Source organism: Oncorhynchus mykiss, chromosome 26, assembly GCF_057628025.1.
Source record: "Oncorhynchus mykiss isolate SJ-2025 chromosome 26, ASM5762802v1, whole genome shotgun sequence".
Taxonomy (NCBI): domain Eukaryota; kingdom Metazoa; phylum Chordata; class Actinopteri; order Salmoniformes; family Salmonidae; genus Oncorhynchus; species Oncorhynchus mykiss.
This window is the reverse complement of record NC_143047.1, coordinates 43,441,854-43,462,500: the sequence shown is the minus strand read 5'-3', so window position 1 is coordinate 43,462,500 and position 20,647 is coordinate 43,441,854. Positions and strand designations below refer to the sequence as shown.

General features: G+C 49.3%; 1 protein-coding gene across 5 annotated transcripts in view; it reads left to right on the top strand.

The window, feature by feature from the left end:
* homer2 (homer scaffold protein 2) overlaps positions 1 to 20,647 on the top strand; it is a 140,238-nt gene that overhangs the window by 72,097 nt on the left and 47,494 nt on the right. For all 5 annotated transcript variants that reach the window (XM_090223194.1, XM_090223192.1, XM_090223193.1 and 2 more), the window contains exons 3-4: positions 16,142 to 16,273; positions 18,132 to 18,224. In XM_090223194.1, coding sequence (XP_090079320.1) covers positions 16,142 to 16,273; positions 18,132 to 18,224 — 225 coding nt within the window. The remainder of the gene's footprint in view (positions 1 to 16,141; positions 16,274 to 18,131; positions 18,225 to 20,647) is intronic.

Below are 20,647 nucleotides of genomic sequence, written 5' to 3'. Positions count from 1 at the left end.
GTCTCTGTCTCTGTCTCTGTCTTTCTGTCTCTCTGGGTGGGTGATTTCAGATTTGGGAAGACGTTAATACTGTATCTCTCTGAGATAGCCGCCCTACACAGTTGAAATGAGATAGGAGGGTGTTGTGTGTGTCTCTCTCACTCTCCCCCTGCATGTGTGTTTGATCAGGTGTATTGAGACTACTCCAGGTAGTTACATTAACACATACAACCATGACATGTCAGAGAGATCTTACACACATACCGAAGACAACCATACAACCATGACATGTCAGAGAGATCTTACACACATACTGAAGACAACCATGACATGTCAGAGAGATCTTACACACATACTGAAGACAACCATGACATGTCAGAGAGATCTTACACACATACTGAAGACAACCATGACATGTCAGAGAGATCTTACACACATACCGAAGACAACCATACAACCATGACATGTCAGAGATCTTAGACTGAAGACTGAATCTCCTTAGTTCCCTGTGAACGTACCAGTCTTCTATCAGGGACTTGGGATGAGTCCCACATGGCGCCCGATTCCCTATCTAGTGCACTACTTCATAATCACATTTAATTGGTCGCGTACCTATTTCATTTTTTTTTTTAGATTGAGCCTTTATTTAACGAGGCAAGTCTGTTAAGAACAAATTCTTATTTACAAAGACGGCCGACTCTAAAACCTGGACGACGCTGGGCCAATTGTGTGCCGCCCTATGGGACTCCTAATCACGGCCGGATGTGATACAGCCTAGATTCGAACCAGGGACTGTAGTGACACCTCTTGCACTGAGATGCAGTACCTTAGACCCCTGCGCTACTCAGATGTTATTGCAGGTGCAGAGTAATGCTGGTGTTTCTGTCTCCAACAGTGTAGTAATGCTGGTGTTTCTGTCTCCAACAGTGTAGTAATGCTGGTGTTTCTAGCTCCAACAGTGTAGTAATGCTGGTGTTTCTAGCTCCAACAGTGTAGTAATGCTGGTGTTTCTAGCTCCAACAGTGTAGTAATGCTGGTGTTTCTGTCTCCAACAGTGTAGTAATGCTGGTGTTTCTGTCTCCAACAGTGCAGTAATGCTGGTGTTTCTAGCTCCAACAGTGTAGTAATGCTGGTGTTTCTAGCTCCAACAGTGTAGTAATGCTGGTGTTTCTAGCTCCAACAGTGTAGTAATGCTGGTGTTTCTGTCTCCAACAGTGTAGTAATGCTGGTGTTTCTAGCTCCAACAGTGTAGTAATGCTGGTGTTTCTAGCTCCAACAGTGTAGTAATGCTGGTGTTTCTGTCTCCAACAGTGTAGTAATGCTGGTGTTTCTAGCTCCAACAGTGTAGTAATGCTGGTGTTTCTAGCTCCAACAGTGTAGTAATGCTGGTGTTTCTGTCTCCAACAGTGTAGTAATGCTGGTGTTTCTGTCTCCAACAGTGTAGTAATGCTGGTGTTTCTAGCTCCAACAGTGTAGTAATGCTGGTGTTTCTGTCTCCAACAGTGTAGTAATGCTGGTGTTTCTGTCTCCAACAGTGTAGTAATGCTGGTGTTTCTAGCTCCAACAGTGTAGTAATGCTGGTGTTTCTGTCTCCAACAGTGTAGTAATGCTGGCGTTTCTAGCTCCAACAGTGTAGTAATGCTGGTGTTTCTAGCTCCAACAGTGTAGTAATGCTGGTGTTTCTGTCTCCAACAGTGTAGTAATGCTGGTGTTTCTAGCTCCAACAGTGTAGTAATGCTGGTGTTTCTAGCTCCAACAGTGTAGTAATGCTGGTGTTTCTAGCTCCAACAGTGTAGTAATGCTGGTGTTTCTAGCTCCAACAGTGTAGTAATGCTGGTGTTTCTGTCTCCAACAGTGCAGTAATGCTGGTGTTTCTAGCTCCAACAGTGTAGTAATGCTGATGTTTCTGTCTCCAACAGTGTAGTAATGCTGGTGTTTCTAGCTCCAACAGTGTAGTAATGCTGGTGTTTCTAGCTCCAACAGTGTAGTAATGCTGGTGTTTCTGTCTCCAACAGTGTAGTAATGCTGGTGTTTCTAGCTCCAACAGTGTAGTAATGCTGGTGTTTCTGTCTCCAACAGTGCAGTAATGCTGGTGTTTCTGTCTCCAACAGTGTAGTAATGCTGGTGTTTCTGTCTCCAACATTGTAGTAATGCTGGTGTTTCTGTCTCCAACAGTGTAGTAATGCTGGTGTTTCTGTCTCCAACATTGTAGTAATGCTGGTGTTTCTGTCTCCAACAGTGTAGTAATGCTGGTGTTTCTAGCTCCAACAGTGTAGTAATGCTGGTGTTTCTAGCTCCAACAGTGTAGTAATGCTGGTGTTTCTAGCTACAACAGTGTAGTAATGCTGGTGTTTCTAGCTCCAACAGTGTAGTAATGCTGGTGTTTCTGTCTCCAACAGTGTAGTAATGCTGGTGTTTCTAGCTCCAACAGTGTCAGAGTCCTGTGTGTGTAAGAGACAGCGTGGACAGTATATTAAAAACATGTTTTACAGCCGTAGTTCTATAGGATGAGCCACAACTAGGGAACGAGGGACCATAGGGGGTAGGGGACCAGGGACCGTAGGGGACCAGGGGCCATAGTGGACTAGAGACCATAGGGGGTAGGGGACCAGGGACCGTAGGGGACTAGGGACCATAGGGGGTAGGGGACCGTAGGGGACTAGAGACCATAGGGGGTAGGGGACCGTAGGGGACCAGGGACCGTAGGGGACTAGGGACCATAGGGGTTAGGGGACTAGGGACCATAGGGGGTAGGAGGGGGGAGAATAGGAGGGTTGGAGAATAGGAGGGTAGGGGTAGAGGATAGGAGAGTAAAAGGGGGAATAGGAGGGTAGGGGTAGAGGATAGGAGGGGGGAGAATAGGAGGGTAGGGGTAGATGATAAGAGGGTAGGGGTAGAGGGTAGGGGTAGAGGATAGGAGGGTAGGGGTAGAGGATAGGAGGGTAGGAGGGGGGAGAATAGGAGGGTAGGGGTAGAGGATAGGAGGGTAGGGGTAGAGGATAGGAGGGTAGGGGTACAGGATAGGAGGGTAGGGGTAGAGAATAGGAGGGTAGGGGTAGAGGATAGGGGGGTAGGGGTAGAGGATAGGAGGGTAGGAGGGGGGAGGATAGGAGGGTAGGGGTAGAGGATAGGAGGGTAGGAGGGGAGAGAATAGGAGGGTAGGGGGGGAGAATAGGAGGGTAGGGGTAGATGATGGGAGGGTAGGAGGGGGGAGAATAGGAGGGTAGGGGGGAGAATAGGAGGGTAGGGGGAGAATATGAGGGTAGGGGTAGAGGGTAGGAGGGGGGAGAATAGGAGAGTAGGGGTAGAGGGTAGGGGTAGAGGATAGGAGGGTAGGAGGGGGAGAATAGGAGGGTAGGGGTAGAGGATAGGAGGGTAGGAGGGTAGAGGATAGGAGGGTAGGAGGGGGGAGGGTAGGGGTAGAGGATAGGAGGGTGGGGGGAGAATAGGAGGGTAGGGGTAGAGGATAGGAGGGTGGGAGGGGGGAGAATAGGAGGGTAGGGGTAGAGGATAGGAGGGTAGGGGGGAGAATAGGAGGGTAGGGGTAGAGGATGGAGGGTAGGAGGGTATAGGATAGTAGGGGTAGAGGATAGGAGGGTAGGGGTAGAGGATAGGAGGGTAGGGGTAGAGGATAGGAGGGTAGGGGGGGAGAATAGGAGGGTAGGGGTAGAGGATAGGAGGGTAGGAGGGGGGAGAATAGGAGGGTAGGGGTAGAGGGTAGGGGTAGGGGTAGAGGATAGGAGGGTAGGGGGGGAGAATAGGAGGGTAGGGGTAGAGGATAGGAGGGTAGGAGGGGGAGAATAGGAGGGTAGGAGGATTGGAGGGTAGGAGGTGGACGATAGGAGGGGGAAGTTAGAAGGGGTGTAGGATAGGAGGGCGAGGGGAGGATAGCGGGGAGAATAGGAGGGTAGGGGTAGAGGATAGGAGGGTAGGAGGGGGGAGAATAGGAGGGTAGAGGATAGGAGGGTAGAGGATAGGAGGGTAGGGGTGGAGGATAGGAGGGTAGGGGTAGAGGGTAGGAGGGGGGAGGGTAGGGATAGGAGGGTAGGAGGGGGGAGAATAGGAGGGTAGAGGATAGGAGGGGGGGGAGAATAGGAGGGTAGGAGGATTGGAGGGTAGGAGTTGGACGATAGGAGGGGGAAGTTAGAAGGGGTGTAGGATAGGAGGGCGAGGGGAGGATAGCGGGGAGAATAGGCGGGTAGGGGTAGAGGATAGGAGGGTAGGAGGGGGGAGAATAGGAGGGTAGAGGATAGGAGGGTAGGGGTAGAGGATAGGAGGGTAGGGTTAGAGGATAGGAGGGTAGGGTTAGAGGATAGGAGGGTAGGGGTAGAGGATAGGAGGGTAGGAGGGGGGAGGGTAGGGATAGAGGATAGGAGGGTAGAGGATAGGAGGGTGGGAGGGGGGAGAATAGGAGGGTAGGGGTAGAGGGTAGGGGTAGGGGTAGAGGATAGGGGTAGGGGTAGAGGATAGGAGGGTAGGGGGGAGAATAGGAGGGTAGGGGTAGAGGATAGGAGGGTAGGAGGGGGGAGAATAGGAGGGTAGGAGGATTGGAGGGTAGGAGGTGGACGATAGGAGGGGGAAGTTAGAAGGGGTGTAGGATAGGAGGGCGAGGATAGGAGGGCGAGGATAGGAGGGCGAGGGTAGGAGGGCAAGGATAGGAGGATAGGAGGGCGAGGGTAGGAGGGCGAGGATAGGAGGATAGGAGGGCGAGGATAGGAGGGTGAGGGTAGGAGGGCGAGGATAGGAGGGTAGGAGGGCAAGGATAGGAGGATAGGAGGGTGAGGATAGGAGGTTGAGGATGGAAGGATAGGAGGGCGAGGGTAGGAGGGCGAGGATAGAAGGGTAGGAGGGCGAGGATAGGAGGAGGAGGGTAGGAGGGCGAGGATAGGAGGAGGAGGGTAGGAGGGCGAGGATAGGAGGAGGATAGGAGGGCGAGGATAGGAGAAGGAGGAGGATAGGAGGGCGAGGATAGGAGAAGGAGGAGGATAGGAGGGCGAGGATAGGAGAAGGAGGAGGATAGGAGGGCGAGGATAGGAGAAGGAGGAGGATAGGAGGGCGAGGATAGGAGAAGGAGGAGGATAGGAGCGCGAGGATAGAAGGAGGAGGATAGGAGGGCGAGGATAGGAGAAGGAGGAGGATAGGAGGGCGAGGGTAGGAGGGGGGAGGATGGTTGTGTGCATGTGTAGAAAACATACATGCGAATTTCGAATTCTTTGACCTCTCAGAGAAGTCTTCCTCGACCCCTAGCAACAGTCACCTATAGATAACCTTGACAACAAGCTGAGCGGTGTCTCTAAAGCATGTCAGTAAAGGTTGTTGTCTAACTCCCCGTCTCTTCAAGTTCTCCTGTCTGACGTTGTGTTTTACAGAGCCTTTTATTGGAAATACAAAGCTCAGGGGATTTGTCATGCATGTCTGATTTGGACAGTGTTCTGAGCTCTCGGTGAGGTGTGAGGGTGTGAGGTCTCTCTGTGAGGTCTCTCTGTGAGGTCTCTCTGTGAGGTCTCTCTGTGAGGTCTCTCTGTGAGGTCTGAGCTCTCAGTGAGGTGTGAGTGTGTGAGGTCTCTCTGTGAGGTCTGAGCTCTCAGTGAGGTGTGAGGGTGTGAGGTCTCTCTGTGAGGTCTGAGCTCTCAGTGAGGTGTGAGGGTGTGAGGTCTCTCTGTGAGGTCTGAGCTCTGGAAAAAAAAGATAAGTGTTAGCTCCTCGGTAGAGAGGGAGATGGGGTGGTGAGGGAAATATAAAAAGGAGGGAGAGGCAGGAGGATGAGGGAGAGGCAGGAGGATGAGGGAGAGGCAGGGGGATGAGGGAGAGGTAGGGGGATGACGGAGAGGTAGGGGGATGACGGAGAGGTAGGGGGATGAGGGAGAGGCAGGGGGATGAGGGGGAGGCAGGGGGAGGAGGAGGGTGGGGGAGAGGCAGGAGGATGAGGGAGAGACAGGAGGGTGAGGGAGAGGCAGGAGGATGAGGGAGAGGCAGGAGGATGAGGGAGAGGCAGGAGAATGAGGGAGAGGCAGGAGAATGAGGGAGAGGCAGGAGGATGAGGGAGAGGCAGGAGGATGAGGGAGAGGCAGGAGAATGAGGGAGAGGCAGGTGGGTGAGGGAGAGGCAGGGAGAGACGGGGATGAGGCAGGAGGGTGAGGGAGAGGCAGGAGGATGACGGAGAGGTAGGAGGATGAGGGAGAGGCAGGGGGATGGGGGAGAGACAGGAGGGTGAGGGAGTGGCAGGGAGAGGCAGGAGGGTGAGGGAGAGGCAGGAGGGTGAGGGAGAGTCAGGAGGATGAGGGAGAGGCAGGAGGGTGGGGGAGGGGCAGGGAGAGACAGGTGGATGAGGGAGAGGCAGGGAGAGGCAGGAGGATGAGGGAGAGGCAGGAGGATGACGGAGAGGTAGGGGGATGAGGGAGAGGCAGGGGGATGAGGGGGAGGCAGGGGGAGGAGGAGGATGAGGGAGAGGCAGGAGGATGAGGGAGAGGCAGGGGGATGAGGGAGAGGTAGGGGGATGACGGAGAGGTAGGGGGATGACGGAGAGGTAGGGGGATGAGGGAGAGGCAGGGGGATGAGGGGGAGGCAGGGGGAGGAGGAGGGTGGGGGAGAGGCAGGAGGATGAGGGAGAGACAGGAGGGTGAGGGAGAGGCAGGAGGATGAGGGAGAGGCAGGAGGATGACGGAGAGGTAGGAGGATGAGGGGGAGGCAGGGGGAGGAGGAGGGTGGGGGAGAGGCAGGAGGATGAGGGAGAGACAGGAGGGTGAGGGAGTGGCAGGGAGAGGCAGGAGGGTGAGGGAGAGGCAGGAGGGTGAGGGAGAGTCAGGAGGATGAGGGAGAGGCAGGAGGGTGGGGGAGGGGCAGGGAGAGACAGGTGGATGAGGGAGAGGCAGGGAGAGGCAGGAGGATGAGGGAGAGGCAGGAGAATGAGGGAGAGGCAGGAGGATGAGGGAGAGGCAGGAGGATGAGGGAGAGGCAGGAGGATGAGGGAGAGGCAGGAGGATGACGGAGAGGTAGGGGGATGAGGGAGAGGCAGGGGGATGAGGAGGGTGGGGGAGAGGCAGGAGGATGAGGGAGAGACAGGAGGGTGAGGGAGTGGCAGGGAGAGGCAGGAGGGTGAGGGAGAGGCAGGAGGGTGAGGGAGAGGCAGGAGGGTGGGGGAGGGGCAGGGAGAGACAGGTGGATGAGGGAGAGGCAGGAGGATGAGGGAGAGGCAGGAGAATGAGGGAGAGGCAGGTGGGTGAGGGAGAGGCAGGGAGAGACGGGGATGAGGCAGGAGGGTGAGGGAGAGGCAGGAGGATGACGGAGAGGTAGGAGGATGAGGGAGAGGCAGGGGGATGGGGGAGAGACAGGAGGGTGAGGGAGTGGCAGGGAGAGGCAGGAGGGTGAGGGAGAGGCAGGAGGGTGAGGGAGAGTCAGGAGGATGAGGGAGAGGCAGGAGGGTGGGGGAGGGGCAGGGAGAGACAGGTGGATCAGGGAGAGGCAGGAGGATGAGAATGAGGGAGAGGCAGGTGGGTGAGGGAGAGGCAGGGAGAGGCAGGGAGAGGCAGGAGGGTGAGGGAGAGGCAGGAGGGTGAGGGAGAGGCAGGAGGGTGAGCTAGAGGCAGGAGGGTGAGCTAGAGGCAGGAGGGTGAGCTAGAGGCAGGAGGGTGAGCTAGAGGCAGGAGGGTGAGCGAGAGACAGGAGGGCGAGGGAGAGGCAGGGAGAGACAGGAGGATGAGGGAGAGGCAGGGAGAGACAGGAGGGTGAGGGAGAGACAGGAGGGTAGGGGAGAGACAGGAGGGTGAGGGAGAGACAGGAGGGTGGGGGAGAGACAGGAGGGTGGGGGAGAGACAGGAGGGTGGGGGAGAGACAGGAGGGTGGGGGAGAGACAGGAGGGTGGGGGAGAGACAGGAGGGTGGGGGAGAGACAGGAGGGTGTGGGGGAGAGACAGGAGGGTGTGGGGGAGAGACAGGAGGGTGTGGGGGAGAGACAGGAGGGTGAGGGGTAGAGACGGAGGGTGAGGGGTAGAGACGGAGGGTGAGGGGTAGAGACGGAGGGTGAGGGGTAGAGACGGGGGTTGAGGGGTAGAGACGGGGGTTGAGGGGTAGAGACGGGGGTTGAGGGGTAGAGACGGGGGTTGAGGGGTAGAGACGGGGGTTGAGGGGTAGAGACGGGGGTTGAGGGGTAGAGACGGGGGTTGAGGGGTAGAGACGGGGGTTGAGGAAGAGATGGGGGTTGAGGGGTAGAGATGGGGATTGAGGGGTAGAGATGGGGATTGAGGGGTAGAGATGGGGGTTGAGGGGTAGAGATGGGGGTTGAGGAAGAGATGGGGGTTGAGGGGTAGAGACGGGGGTTGAGGGGTAGAGACGGGGGTTGAGGGGTAGAGACGGGGGTTGAGGGGTAGAGACGGGGGTGTAGGGGTAGAGCTGGGGGTTGAGGGGTAGAGGTGGAGGTTGAGGGGTAGAGGTGGGGGTTGAGGGGTAGAGGTGGGGGTTGAGGGGTAGAGGTGGGGGTTGAGGGGTAGAGACAGGAGGGTGAGGGGTAGAGACAGGGGGTTGAGGGGTAGAGACAGGGGGTTGAGGGGAAGAGACGGGGGTTGAGGGGAAGAGACGGGGGTTGAGGGGAAGAGACGGGGGTTGAGGGGAAGAGATGGGGGTTGAGGTGAAGAGATGGGGGTTGTGGAAGAGATGGGGATTGAGGGGTAGAGATGGGGGGGAAAGAGGGAGACGAGTGATAATGGGGAGGGAGGGAGAGAGGAGGAGGAGGAAGAGGAGGAGAAAGGAAGAGAGAGAGGAGGAGGAAGAGGAGGAGAAAGGAAGAGAGAGAGGAGGAGGAAGAGGAGGAGAAAGGAAGAGAGAGAGGAGGAGAAAGGAAGAGAGAAAGGAGGAGGAAGAGGAAGAATGAGAGGAGGACAGCAGTTGTCAGTTATTCCTAGTCCTAATTTTGGAGCAGGGCCATGTTGCTATGAGACAAGGGGTGCATAGTAATTAACATGTCTTGTGTTGTCTCTTAATTGTTGGGATCAGTTCTCTGTGCTGCTCCGAGACAGAGAGAGTGGGACAAAGAATGTTTTCTTTGTTTAGGTGTGTGTGTGTGTGTGTGTGTGTGTGTGTGTGTGTGTGTGTGTGTGTGTGTGTGTGTGTGTGTGTGTGTTATTCCAGTCACAAGGTCAGAGTCGTCAAGTCCAAGTCGTATGTTTTTTTCAAGTAAAATAAACCTCACATTCAATAGCATGTTCAATTACACATCTTTGTCTATGTATTGATGCTACCAGACAGACATTTTCATTATTTTGTCGACAACATATTTTGGATATATCATGATACATTTGAACAGATTCCAAATGCAGCTTCATCTCCATTTCATCCTGAAGACCAGTCGGTCTGGTCTAGTAATTGCTGCCTCATTGCTGCTGAGCTTCAAGGTCAACAGTTCATATCCTGGATCTCCAAACAGTTTGTAGAGCTGCGTATTTACTATGAGTATTTACTATGAGTATTTACTATGAGTATTTACTATGAGTATTTACTATGAGTATTTATGAGTATTTACTATGAGTATTTACTATGTGTATTTACTATGAGTATTTACTATGAGTATTTACTATGCCAATCCTCTCTCCCTCCAATTGGCATTTGTGCTGCATCAGATCCTATCGCTGCAAATCAGCGATCTGTTCGCTTGCTCTGTTGTTCTCAAACTTTTTGACCTGCAACCCCACCCCCAAAAGGGTGGTTCGCGACCCCGGTGCATAATCGCTGCCCAAATGTAGCCTGTCATCGCAGCCATAAACAGTGAGGCATTTTCAAACTGCAGGACACTGACATAAACTACATTTTGAGATGGAAGGTCATTCATGTTAGCAGCCAATATCAACTAGGGATATGATGTCACTTCTCTGGGGTCCAACAGGATAATACACCCTACCTTTCCTGGGATATGATGTCACTTCTCTGGGGTCCAACAGGATAATACACCCTACCTTTCCTGGGATATGATGTCACTTCTCTGGGGTCCAACAGGATAATACACCCTACCTTTCCTGGGATATGATGTCACTTCTCTGGGGTCCAACAGGATAAAACACCCTACCTTTCCTGGGATATGATGTCACTTCTCTGGGGTCCAACAGGATAATACACCCTACCTTTCCTGGGATATGATGTCACTTCTCTGGGGTCCAACAGGATAATACACCCTACCTTTCCTGGGATATGATGTCACTTCTCTGGGGTCCAACAGGATAATACACCCTACCTTTCCTGGGATATGATGTCACTTCTCTGGGGTCCAACAGGATAATACACCCTACCTTTCCTGGGATATGATGTCACTTCTCTGGGGTCCAACAGGATAAAACACCCTACCTTTCCTGGGATATGATGTCACTTCTCTGGGGTCCAACAGGATAATACACCCTACCTTTCCTGGGATATGATGTCACTTCTCTGGGGTCCAACAGGATAATACACCCTACCTTTCCTGGGATATGATGTCACTTCTCTGGGGTCCAACAGGATAATACACCCTACCTTTCCTGGGATATGATGTCACTTCTCTGGGGTCCAACAGGATAATACACCCTACCTTTCCTGGGATATGATGTCACTTCTCTGGGGTCCAACAGGATAAAACACCCTACCTTTCCTGGGATATGATGTCACTTCTCTGGGGTCCAACAGGATAATACACCCTACCACTCCACCTGTATGCAGTGGAGATTGAAAGACAAGGAAAGCACAGTCTGTCTGCAACTTGCCTGTCACTTTGGAGGGCCTGCCTGCCAGCCTGCCTGCCTGCCTGCCTGCCTGCCCACCCGCCCGTCTGCCTCTCCTAGTGTGATGTTACAGCCGTCTTCAGACATACAGCCAGTAACCAGCCAAACTAGGTCTGTCTGAAATATGAACGTGATCAATGAATTAGTCGGGTAGAGTAACGTTATCGTTCTGGCCAAGATGTGTCCGTAGAGGATTGATAAACTGTATGGATAACTTTCTTTAATTATGGGTCATTTAAACGTAGGCATAATGGAGAAAATGAAACAAGAGCTGTTGTCTGGAGACTCATGTGGATCTGCTGTCTGGAGACTCATCTGGATCTGCTGTCTGGAGACTCATGTGGATCTGCTGTCTGGAGACTCATCTGGATCTGCTGTCTGGAGACTCATCTGGAGATTCATCTGGAGACTGATCTGGATCTGCTGTCTGGAGACTCATCTGGATCTGCTGTCTGGAGACTCATCTGGAGATTCATCTGGATCTGCTGTCTGGAGACTCATCTGGAGACTGATCTGGATCTGCTGTCTGGAGACTCATCTGGATCTTCTGTCTGGATACTCATCTGGAGACTCATCTGGATCTTCTGTCTGGATACTCATCTGGATCTGTTGTCTGGAGACTCATCTGGAGACTGATCTGGATCTGCTGTCTGGAGACTCATCTGGAGACTCATCTGGATCTGCTGTCTGGAGACTCATCTGGATCTGCTGTCTGGAGACTCATCTGGAGACTCATCTGGAGACTCATCTGGATCTGCTGTCTGGATACTCATCTGGATCTGCTGTCTGGAGACTCATCTGGAGACTGATCTGGATCTTCTGTCTGGAGACTCATCTAGATCTGCTGTCTGGAGACTCATCTGGAGACTCATCTGGATCTGCTGTCTGGAGACTCATCTGGAGACTCATCTGGATCTGCTGTCTGGAGACTCATCTGGATCTGCTGTCTGGAGACTCATCTGGAGACTCATCTGGATCTGCTGTCTGGAGACTCATCTGGATCTGCTGTCTGGAGACTCATCTGGAGACTCACCTGGATCTGCTGTCTGGAGACTCATCTGGAGACTCATCTGGATCTGCTGTCTGGAGACTCATCTGGAGACTCACAGAATTTCAAGTCATCAGTCTCAAGTCGAAGTCCCCAAGTCTTGAGTCTCCCAGTCTCAAGTCATCGAATGTGTGACTCGAGTCCAAGTCATGTGACTCGAGTCCAAGTCATGTGACTTGAGTCCACAACTCTGGAGGTTTCTGTGTTGTCATACACACCCTGGGACACTTATCCTTACCAGTAGATTATTCATCTATATCAGTTTCATCAATCACGCTCCTTACCATATCACAGTCTCAGTGACTCACTTCTCTCCCGGAAACACTGGCTCTGTCCCAAATAGCACCCTATTCCCTATATAGTGGTACTACTATAGAACAGAGCCCTATTCCCTATATAGTGGTACTACTATAGACCAGAGCCCTATTCCCTATATAGTGGTACTACTATAGACCAGAGCCCTATTCCCTATATAGTACACTACTATAGACCAGGGCCCTATTCCCTATATGGTGGTACTACTATAGACCAGGGCCCTATTCCCTATATAGTGGCACTACTATAGACCATAGCCCTATGCCCTATATAGTATATTTAGACCAGGGCCTTATTCCCTATATAGTGCACTACTTTAGACCAGAGCCCTATTCCCTATATAGTGCACTACTTTAGACCAGGGCCCTATTCTCTATATAGTGGTACTACTATAGACCAGAGCTCTATTCCCTATATAGTGCACTACTTTAGACCAGGGCCCTATTCCCTATATAGTGGTACTACTATAGACCAGGGCCCTATTCCCTATGTAGTGCACTACTATAGACCAGGGCCCTCAGGACCATTTAGGAGACAGTCTATCATTAGACTATTAATACATGTTATTATGCTCCAGTAACAGGCCTGTTAAACAGCTACTAGTTTAACAGCTGGACTACACTGTAACCGAGAAGGGCTTGTGTCCCAAATGACTCCCTATTCCCTACATAGTGCACTACTTTAGACCAGAGTTCTATAATGCTCTGGTCAAAAGTAGTGCACTATATCGTGAATAGGGTGCCTTTTTGGGATATGGGCTTGGGAGTCGTAATGACCATTATAAGGGTCAGTGGGCTGTGTGGACACGTGCATACTGGACATAGTAGGAGGCTGTGTGTGTGTGTGTGTGTGTGTGTGTGTGTGTGTGTGTGTGTGTGTGTGTGTGTGTGTGTGTGTGTGTGTGTGTGTGTGTGTGTGTGTGTGTGTGTGTGTGTGTGTGTGTGTGAGTGTGAGAGAGAGCGTGCAGCAGAGACTCTGAAGGGAACCAATCTAATGGTCCTGATATGACTCTGTTCCTCTTCAGATTACATAAAGCCTCCAGCTCTTTCTCTTGTCATTGTGTTATTATGGAAATGTTTCTCTATTTCTCTGGAGTTCAGAAGGGAAGGAGTCTGTTAGCAGAAGTGGGGTTTATTTTAGGTTTTTTTTGCCCCCCCCAAAAAACAAAAAAAAAAGTTATTTCACTTTTCCTTTGATTTCTGATGCTGAATAAGAGATTGATCTTTGGCCAGAGTTGTATTGTAGAAGCTAAACGGTTAGCTTCACTTCTGAATCTTGATCTTTGGCCAGAGTTGTATTGTAGAAGCTAAACGGTTAGCTTCACTTCTGAATCTTGATCTTTGGCCAGAGTTGTATTGTAGAAGCTAAACGGTTAGCTTCACTTCTGAATCTTGATCTTTGGCCAGAGTTGTATTGGAGAAGCTAAACGGTTAGCTTCACTTCTGAATCTTGATCTTTGGCCAGAGTTGTATTGGAGAAGCTAAACGGTTAGCTTCACTTCTGAATCTTGATCTTTGGCCAGAGTTGTATTGGAGAAGCTAAACGGTTAGCTTCACTTCTGAATCTTGATCTTTGGCCAGAGTTGTATTGGAGAAGCTAAACGGTTAGCTTCACTTCTGAATCTTGATCTTTGGCCAGAGTTGTATTGGAGAAGCTAAACGGTTAGCTTCACTTCTGAATCTTGATCTTTGGCCAGAGTTGTATTGGAGAAGCTAAACGGTTAGCTTCACTTCTGAATCTTGATCTTTGGCCAGAGTTGTATTGGAGAAGCTAAACGGTTAGCTTCACTTCTGAATCTTGATCTTTGGCCAGAGTTGTATTGGAGAAGCTAAACGGTTAGCTTCACTTCTGAATCTTGATCTTTGGCCAGAGTTGTATTGGAGAAGCTAAACGGTTAGCTTCACTTCTGAATCTTGTACAAGATTACTTTAGATGTACTGAGAACAAAATTCTGCTCATGTTTTCCATGGAGAACACAGACCCATGCTGTTCTGCACAGTAGGATAAGGTGTGTCTTGGCCAGCCCAGTCCCAGTCCCATTCCAGTCCAGTCCCATTCCAGCCTCAGTCCCAGTCCCAGTCCCAGTCCAGTCCAGCCCCAGTCCAGCCCCAGTCCAGCCCCAGTCCCGTCCCAGTCCCGTCCCAGTTCCGTCCCAGCCCAGTCCCAGCCCAGTCCCAGTCCCAACCCAGTCCCAACCCAGTCCCAACCCAGTCCCAGCCCCAGTCCCAGTCCCAGCCCAGTCCCAGTCCCAGCCCAGTCCCAGTCCCAGTTCCTTCCCAGTCCCAGCCCAGTCCCAGTTCCAGTCCCAGCCCCAGGCCAGTCCCAATAGTAATATAATAAATACAGTGTTGTGAAAAGAATATTGGCCCACTTTCTAATTTTCTCTACTTTTGCATATTTTGTTTTTATACTGGAATGTTGTCAGATCTTCAACCAAAACCTAATATTAGATAAAGGGAACCTGAGTGAACAAATAACACAACAATTGACATACTTATTTAACTTATTTGATGAACAAGTTATGCAACACTCAATGCCCCAGTGTGTAAAAGTAATTGCCCCCGTGGACACTCAGTAACTGGTTGCTCCACCTTGTATCTGCGACGACTCCAACCAAACGCTTCCTGTAGTTGATCAGTCTCTCACGTCGCTGTGGAGTTTTTTTTTTTGGTCCCACTCTTCCATGCAGAACTGCTGTAACTCGCCGCTGTTTTGTGAGTTTTCAAGCGTGACCTGCTCGTTTCAAGTCCTGCCACAACATTTCCGTTGGGATTAGGTCTGGACTTTGACTAGGCCATTCCAAAACTTCAAATGTGTTTGGCTTTTTAGCCATTTTCATATAGACTTGATGTTTCGGATCGTTGTCTTGCTGCATGACCCAGCTGTGCTTCAGCTTCAGCTCACAAACAGATGGCCTGACGTTCTCCTGTAGAATGATCTGATACAGAGCAGAATTCACGGTTCCTTCTATTAAGGCAAGTCGCTTAGATCCTGAGGCAGCAAAGCATCCCCAAACCATCACACCACCATCACCATGCTTGACCCCAAACCATCACACCACCATCACCATGCTTGACCCCAAACCATCACACCACCATCACCATGCTGGACCCCAAACCATCACACCACCATCACCATGCTTGACCCCAAACCATCACACCACCATCACCATGCTGGACCCCAAACCATCACACCACCATCACCATGCTTGACCCCAAACCATCACACCACCATCACCATGCTGGACCCCAAACCATCACAGTACCACCACCACGCTGGACCCCAAACCATCACACCACCATCACCATGCTGGACCCCAAACCATCACACCACCATCACCATGCTGGACCCCAAACCATCACACCACCATCACCATGCTGGACCCCAAACCATCACACCACCATCACCATGCTGGACCCCAAACCATCACACCACCATCATCATGCTTGACCCCAAACCATCACACCACCATCACCATGCTGGACCCCAAACCATCACACCACCATCACCATTCTTGACCGTTGGTATGAGGTACTGGGGAATTAATGGTTTTCGCCAGGCATAATTGACTCATCTGTCCATAGAACATTCTTCCAAGAGTCTTGATGATCATCCAGGTGCTTTTTGGCAAACTGGAGTCAACTTTTTGGACGAGATGGGTCCCATTATGCCTGGCGAACACCAAAGGACTTCAGGGGCTTATTCTGTTGCATAAAGTTTTGTAAATGGAATGAAATAGGGAGGGACCTACCTGAATTTGTCCAATAGAAACTCTTGTTTTAGTGTTTGGACTAATGATTACACCCCAGGTGTGCACATGCAAAACTGTGGCCCACTGAGGTTTCCCAAACTGGTTTCCCAAACTGGCTGCCAACTGAGGTGTCCAAAACTGTTTGTGCTTTAACCCTATTCCATGTCCCTGTGGCCCAGCAAGGCACGTACCCCCTCAAGCTGCTCCAGGTATTTCCGTTGTGCCCTTGAGCAAGGCACTAACCCCCTCAAGCTGCTCCAGGAGCACCACCGCATCTCCTACTAACGTGTAATTTCCTGTCTCCCTTCAGGTGATCATCAACAGCACCATCACCCCAAACATGACCTTCACCAAGACCTCCCAGAAGTTTGGCCAATGGGCTGACAGCAGAGCCAACACAGTGTTCGGACTGGGGTTTGCCTCCGAGCAGCAGCTGGCCAAGGTACTGATTGGTTCATTGATTTTCTGTTGCAATTTTAAAAAGACAAAGCTATTCCATCACTACTGTTAAGATATAGCTGTTCCGTCACTACCGGCAACATAAAGCCATTCCGTCACTACCTCTGTGTTTGTTTGGTCCAGTATTTGTTGTTGTTGTTGTTGTTTGGGAACCACCTTGGATATGAGTTGATTAATCATCTCATGGGATTTTTATCCTTCACATATTTTACAATGAATAAATAGTAGATAGTCTAGTTTGTCCCTGAGCTCATCATGTCAGAGTAACTCGCCTCATCTCCACCATGGTTACATCCCAAACGGCACCCTATTCCCTTCATAGTGCACTACTTTTGACTAAGGCCTATAGAGGTGATGGTGCACTACTTTTGACTAAGGCCTATAGGGGTGATGGTGCACTACTTTTGACTAAGGCCTATAGGGGTGATGGTGCACTACTTTTGACTAAGGCCTATAGGGGTGATGGTGCACTACTTTTGACTAAGGCCTATAGGGGTGATGGTGCACTACTTTTGACTAAGGCCTATAGGGGTAATGGTGCACTACTTTTGACTAAGGCCTATAGGGGTGATGGTGCACTACTTTTGACTAAGGCCTATAGGGGTGATGGTGCACTACTTTTGACTAAGGCCTATAGGGGTGATGGTGCACTACTTTTGACCAGGTTCCATTTGGGACATGTGATTACATCATCATTAACTTCTCTATGGTAGGGGGGCAGCATTCGGAATTTTGGATGAAAAGTATGCCCAAATTAAACGGCCTGCTACTCAGGCCCAAAATATATGATATGCATATAACTGGTAGATTTGGATACAAAACACTCTAAAGTTTCCAAATCTGTTAAAATAGTGTCTGTGAGTATAACAGAACTGATGTGTCAGGCAAAAACCTGAGAAAAATCCATTCAGGAAGTAGTTTTTTGGGGGGTTTTGTAGTTTTCTATTCAATGCCATTACAGTATCCATTGACTTAGGACTCAATTTGCAGTTCCTATGCCTTCCACTAGATGTCAACAGTCTTTAGAAATTGTTTTAGGCTTGTATTCTTATAAATGAGGGACTAAGACCAGTCTGAATGAGTGGACCCTGACGTGTCACAGAGCTTTTTCATGCGCAATCCCGAGAGAGTGCATTTCTTGTTTACCTTTTATATTGACGACATTATTGTCCTGTTGAAATATTATAGATCCTTTAGGCTAAAAACAACCTGAGGATTGAATATAAACATCGTTTGACATGTTTCTATGAACTTTACGGATACAATTTGGATTTTTTTGTCTGCCTGTTTTGACTGCCTGATTTGACTGAAGAAAACGCGCAAAACGCGAGGTTTTTGGATATAAAGAGACTTTATCGAAGAAAAGGAACATTTATTGAGTAAATTAATGTCTTCTGAGTGCAACCATATGAAGATCATCAAAGGAAGGGATTAATTTTAAGGGATTAATTGTATCTCTATTTATGAGTTTTGTAACTCTTCTGCTTGGCTGGTTACTGTTTGTACTGATTTGTCAACTGGGCTATGTTCTCAAATAATCGTAAGGTATGTTTTCGCCGTAAAGCATTTTTTTCAATCTGACACCGTGGTTGGATTCACAAGAAGTTCATCTTTAAACCCATGTAAAATAGTTGTATCTTTTCTGAATTTTTATAATGAGTATTTCTGTATTTGAATTTGGCGCTCTGCAATCTCACTGGATGTTGACCAGATACGTTCCACGTACCCTAGAGAGGTTAAGCGACACACACACATCGTTTGTCTTCAGTGATTTTTGTTTTTATATTTGAACTTGTATTAATCAATCTTTTTCCTTGTTTATTTTTCTCATCTTGTTTCAGTTTGCTGAGAAGTTCCAGGAAGTGAAGGAAGCAGCGAAGCTGGCCAGGGACAAGTCACAGGAGAAGATGGAGACATCGAGTAACAATTCCCAGGTAACATACGGGCACACACACACAGACACATGGTCACACACACACACACACACGCATAATAACATGTGAAGAAGCGGTGAATTTTGCGCGCGCGCACACACACACACACACACACACACACACACACACACACACACACACACACATTAGCAGTTACATCCAAGGCTGCACGCACACACACACACACACACACACACACACACACACACACACACACACACACACACACACGCATGTGCACAGATACATACAGTTGAAGTCGGAAGTTCACATACACTTAGGTTGGAGCCATTAAAACTTCTTCAACCACTCCACAAATTTCTTGTTAACAGACTATAGTTTAGGCAAGTCAGTTAGGACATCTACATTGTGCATGAGTCATTTTTCCAACTATTGTTTACAGACATTATTTCAGACATACTGTATCACAATTCCAGTGGGTCAGAAGTTTACATACACTAAGTTGACTGTGCCTTTAAACAGCTTGATGTCATGACTTTAGAAGCTTCTGATTGGCTAATTGACATCATTTGAGTCAATTGGAGGTGTACCTGTGGATGTATTTCACGGCCTACCTTCTAACTCAGTGCCTCTTTGCTTGACATCAAGGCTGATCTCTTTTGATTTTCCCAAGACCTGTAGACCTCCACAAGTCTGGTTCATCTTTGGGAGCAATTTCCAAACGCCTGAAGGTACCACGTTCATATGTACAAACAATAGTAGGCAAGTATAAACACCATGAGACCACGCAGCTGTCATACCAATCAGGAAGGAGAAGCGTTCTGTCTCCTAGAGATGAAGGTACCTTGGTGCAAAAAGTGCAAATCAATCCCAGAACAGCAAAGGACCTTGTGAAGATGCTGGAGGAAACGGGTACAAAAGTATCTATATTCACAGTAAAACCTGAAAGGCCGCTCAGCAAGGAAGAAGCCACTGCTCCAAAACCGCCATAAAAAAGCCAGACTACGGTTTGCAACTGCACATGGGGACAAAGAATGTACTTTTTTAGAAATGTCCGCTGGCCTGATGAAACAAAAATAGAACTGTTTGGCCATAATGACCATCGTTATGTTTGGAGGAACAAGGGGGATGCTTGCAACCCGAAGAACACATCCCAACCGTGAAGCACGGGGATGGCAGAATGTTGGGGGTGCTTTGCTGCAGGAGGGACTGGTGCACTTCACAAAATAGATGGCATCATAAGGGGGGACAATTATGTGGATGGACAATTATGTGGATATATTGAAGCAACATCTCAAGACATCAGTCAGGAAGTTAAATCTTGGTCGCAAGTGGGTCTTCCAAATGGACAATGACCTCAAGCATACTTCCAAAGTTGTGGGAAAATGGCTTAAGGACAACAAAGTCAAGGTATTGGAGTGGCCATCATAAAGCCCTGACCTCAGTCCCATAGAAAATGTGTGGGCAGAACTGAAAAAGCGTGCGCGAGCAAGGAGGCCTACAAACCTGACTCGGTTACACCAGCTCTGTCAGGAGGAATGGGCCAAAATTCACCCAACTTATTGTGGAAGGCTACCCGAAACGTTTGGCCCAAGTTAAACCATTTAAAGGCAATGCTACCAAATACTAATTGAGTGTATATAAACTTCTGACCCACTGGGAATGTGATGAAAGTCATAAAAGCTGAAATAAAGCATTCTCTCTACTATTATTCTGACATTTCACATTCTTAAAATAAAGTGGTGATCCTAGCTGACCTAAGACAGACTAAGGTGTGTGTTATCTTCCGACTTCAACTGTACATACACACACTCAGTAATGAGTGACTAGGTGGAGTAAAATGATACTTGGTGTGTGGGGGTCAAAGGTGACCGGGAGTCACTTATCATCTGCCAGCCGCCAAACAGACACATAATCTACCCTGGGAGGCTGTAATGTGACGGGTCAGAGCTGTAAAAAGTCTGCTGGATTGTGTTACATCATCTCATCAACAGCCTGAGGACAGTATTCTGACTGTCAGTTCTGTTCTAATATGTCCTCTCATTAGTATTCTAATATGTCCTCTCATTAGTATTCTAATATGTCCTCTCATTAGTATTCTAATATGTCCTCTCATTAGTATTCTAATATGTCCTCTCATTAGTATTCTAATATGTCCTCTCATTAGTATTCTAATATGTCCTCTCATTAGTATTCTAATATGTCATCTCATTAGTATTCCAACATGTCCTCTCATTAGTATTCTGACTGTCAGTTCTATTCTAACATGTCATCTCATTAGTATTCTGACTGTCAGTTCTGTTCTAACATGTCCTCTCATTAGTATTCTGACTGTCAGTTCTGTTCTAACATGTCCTCTCATTAGTATTCTAACATGTCATCTCATTAGTATTCTAACATGTCCTCTCATTAGTATTCTGACTGTCAGTTCTATTCTAACATGTCCTCTCATTAGTATTCTG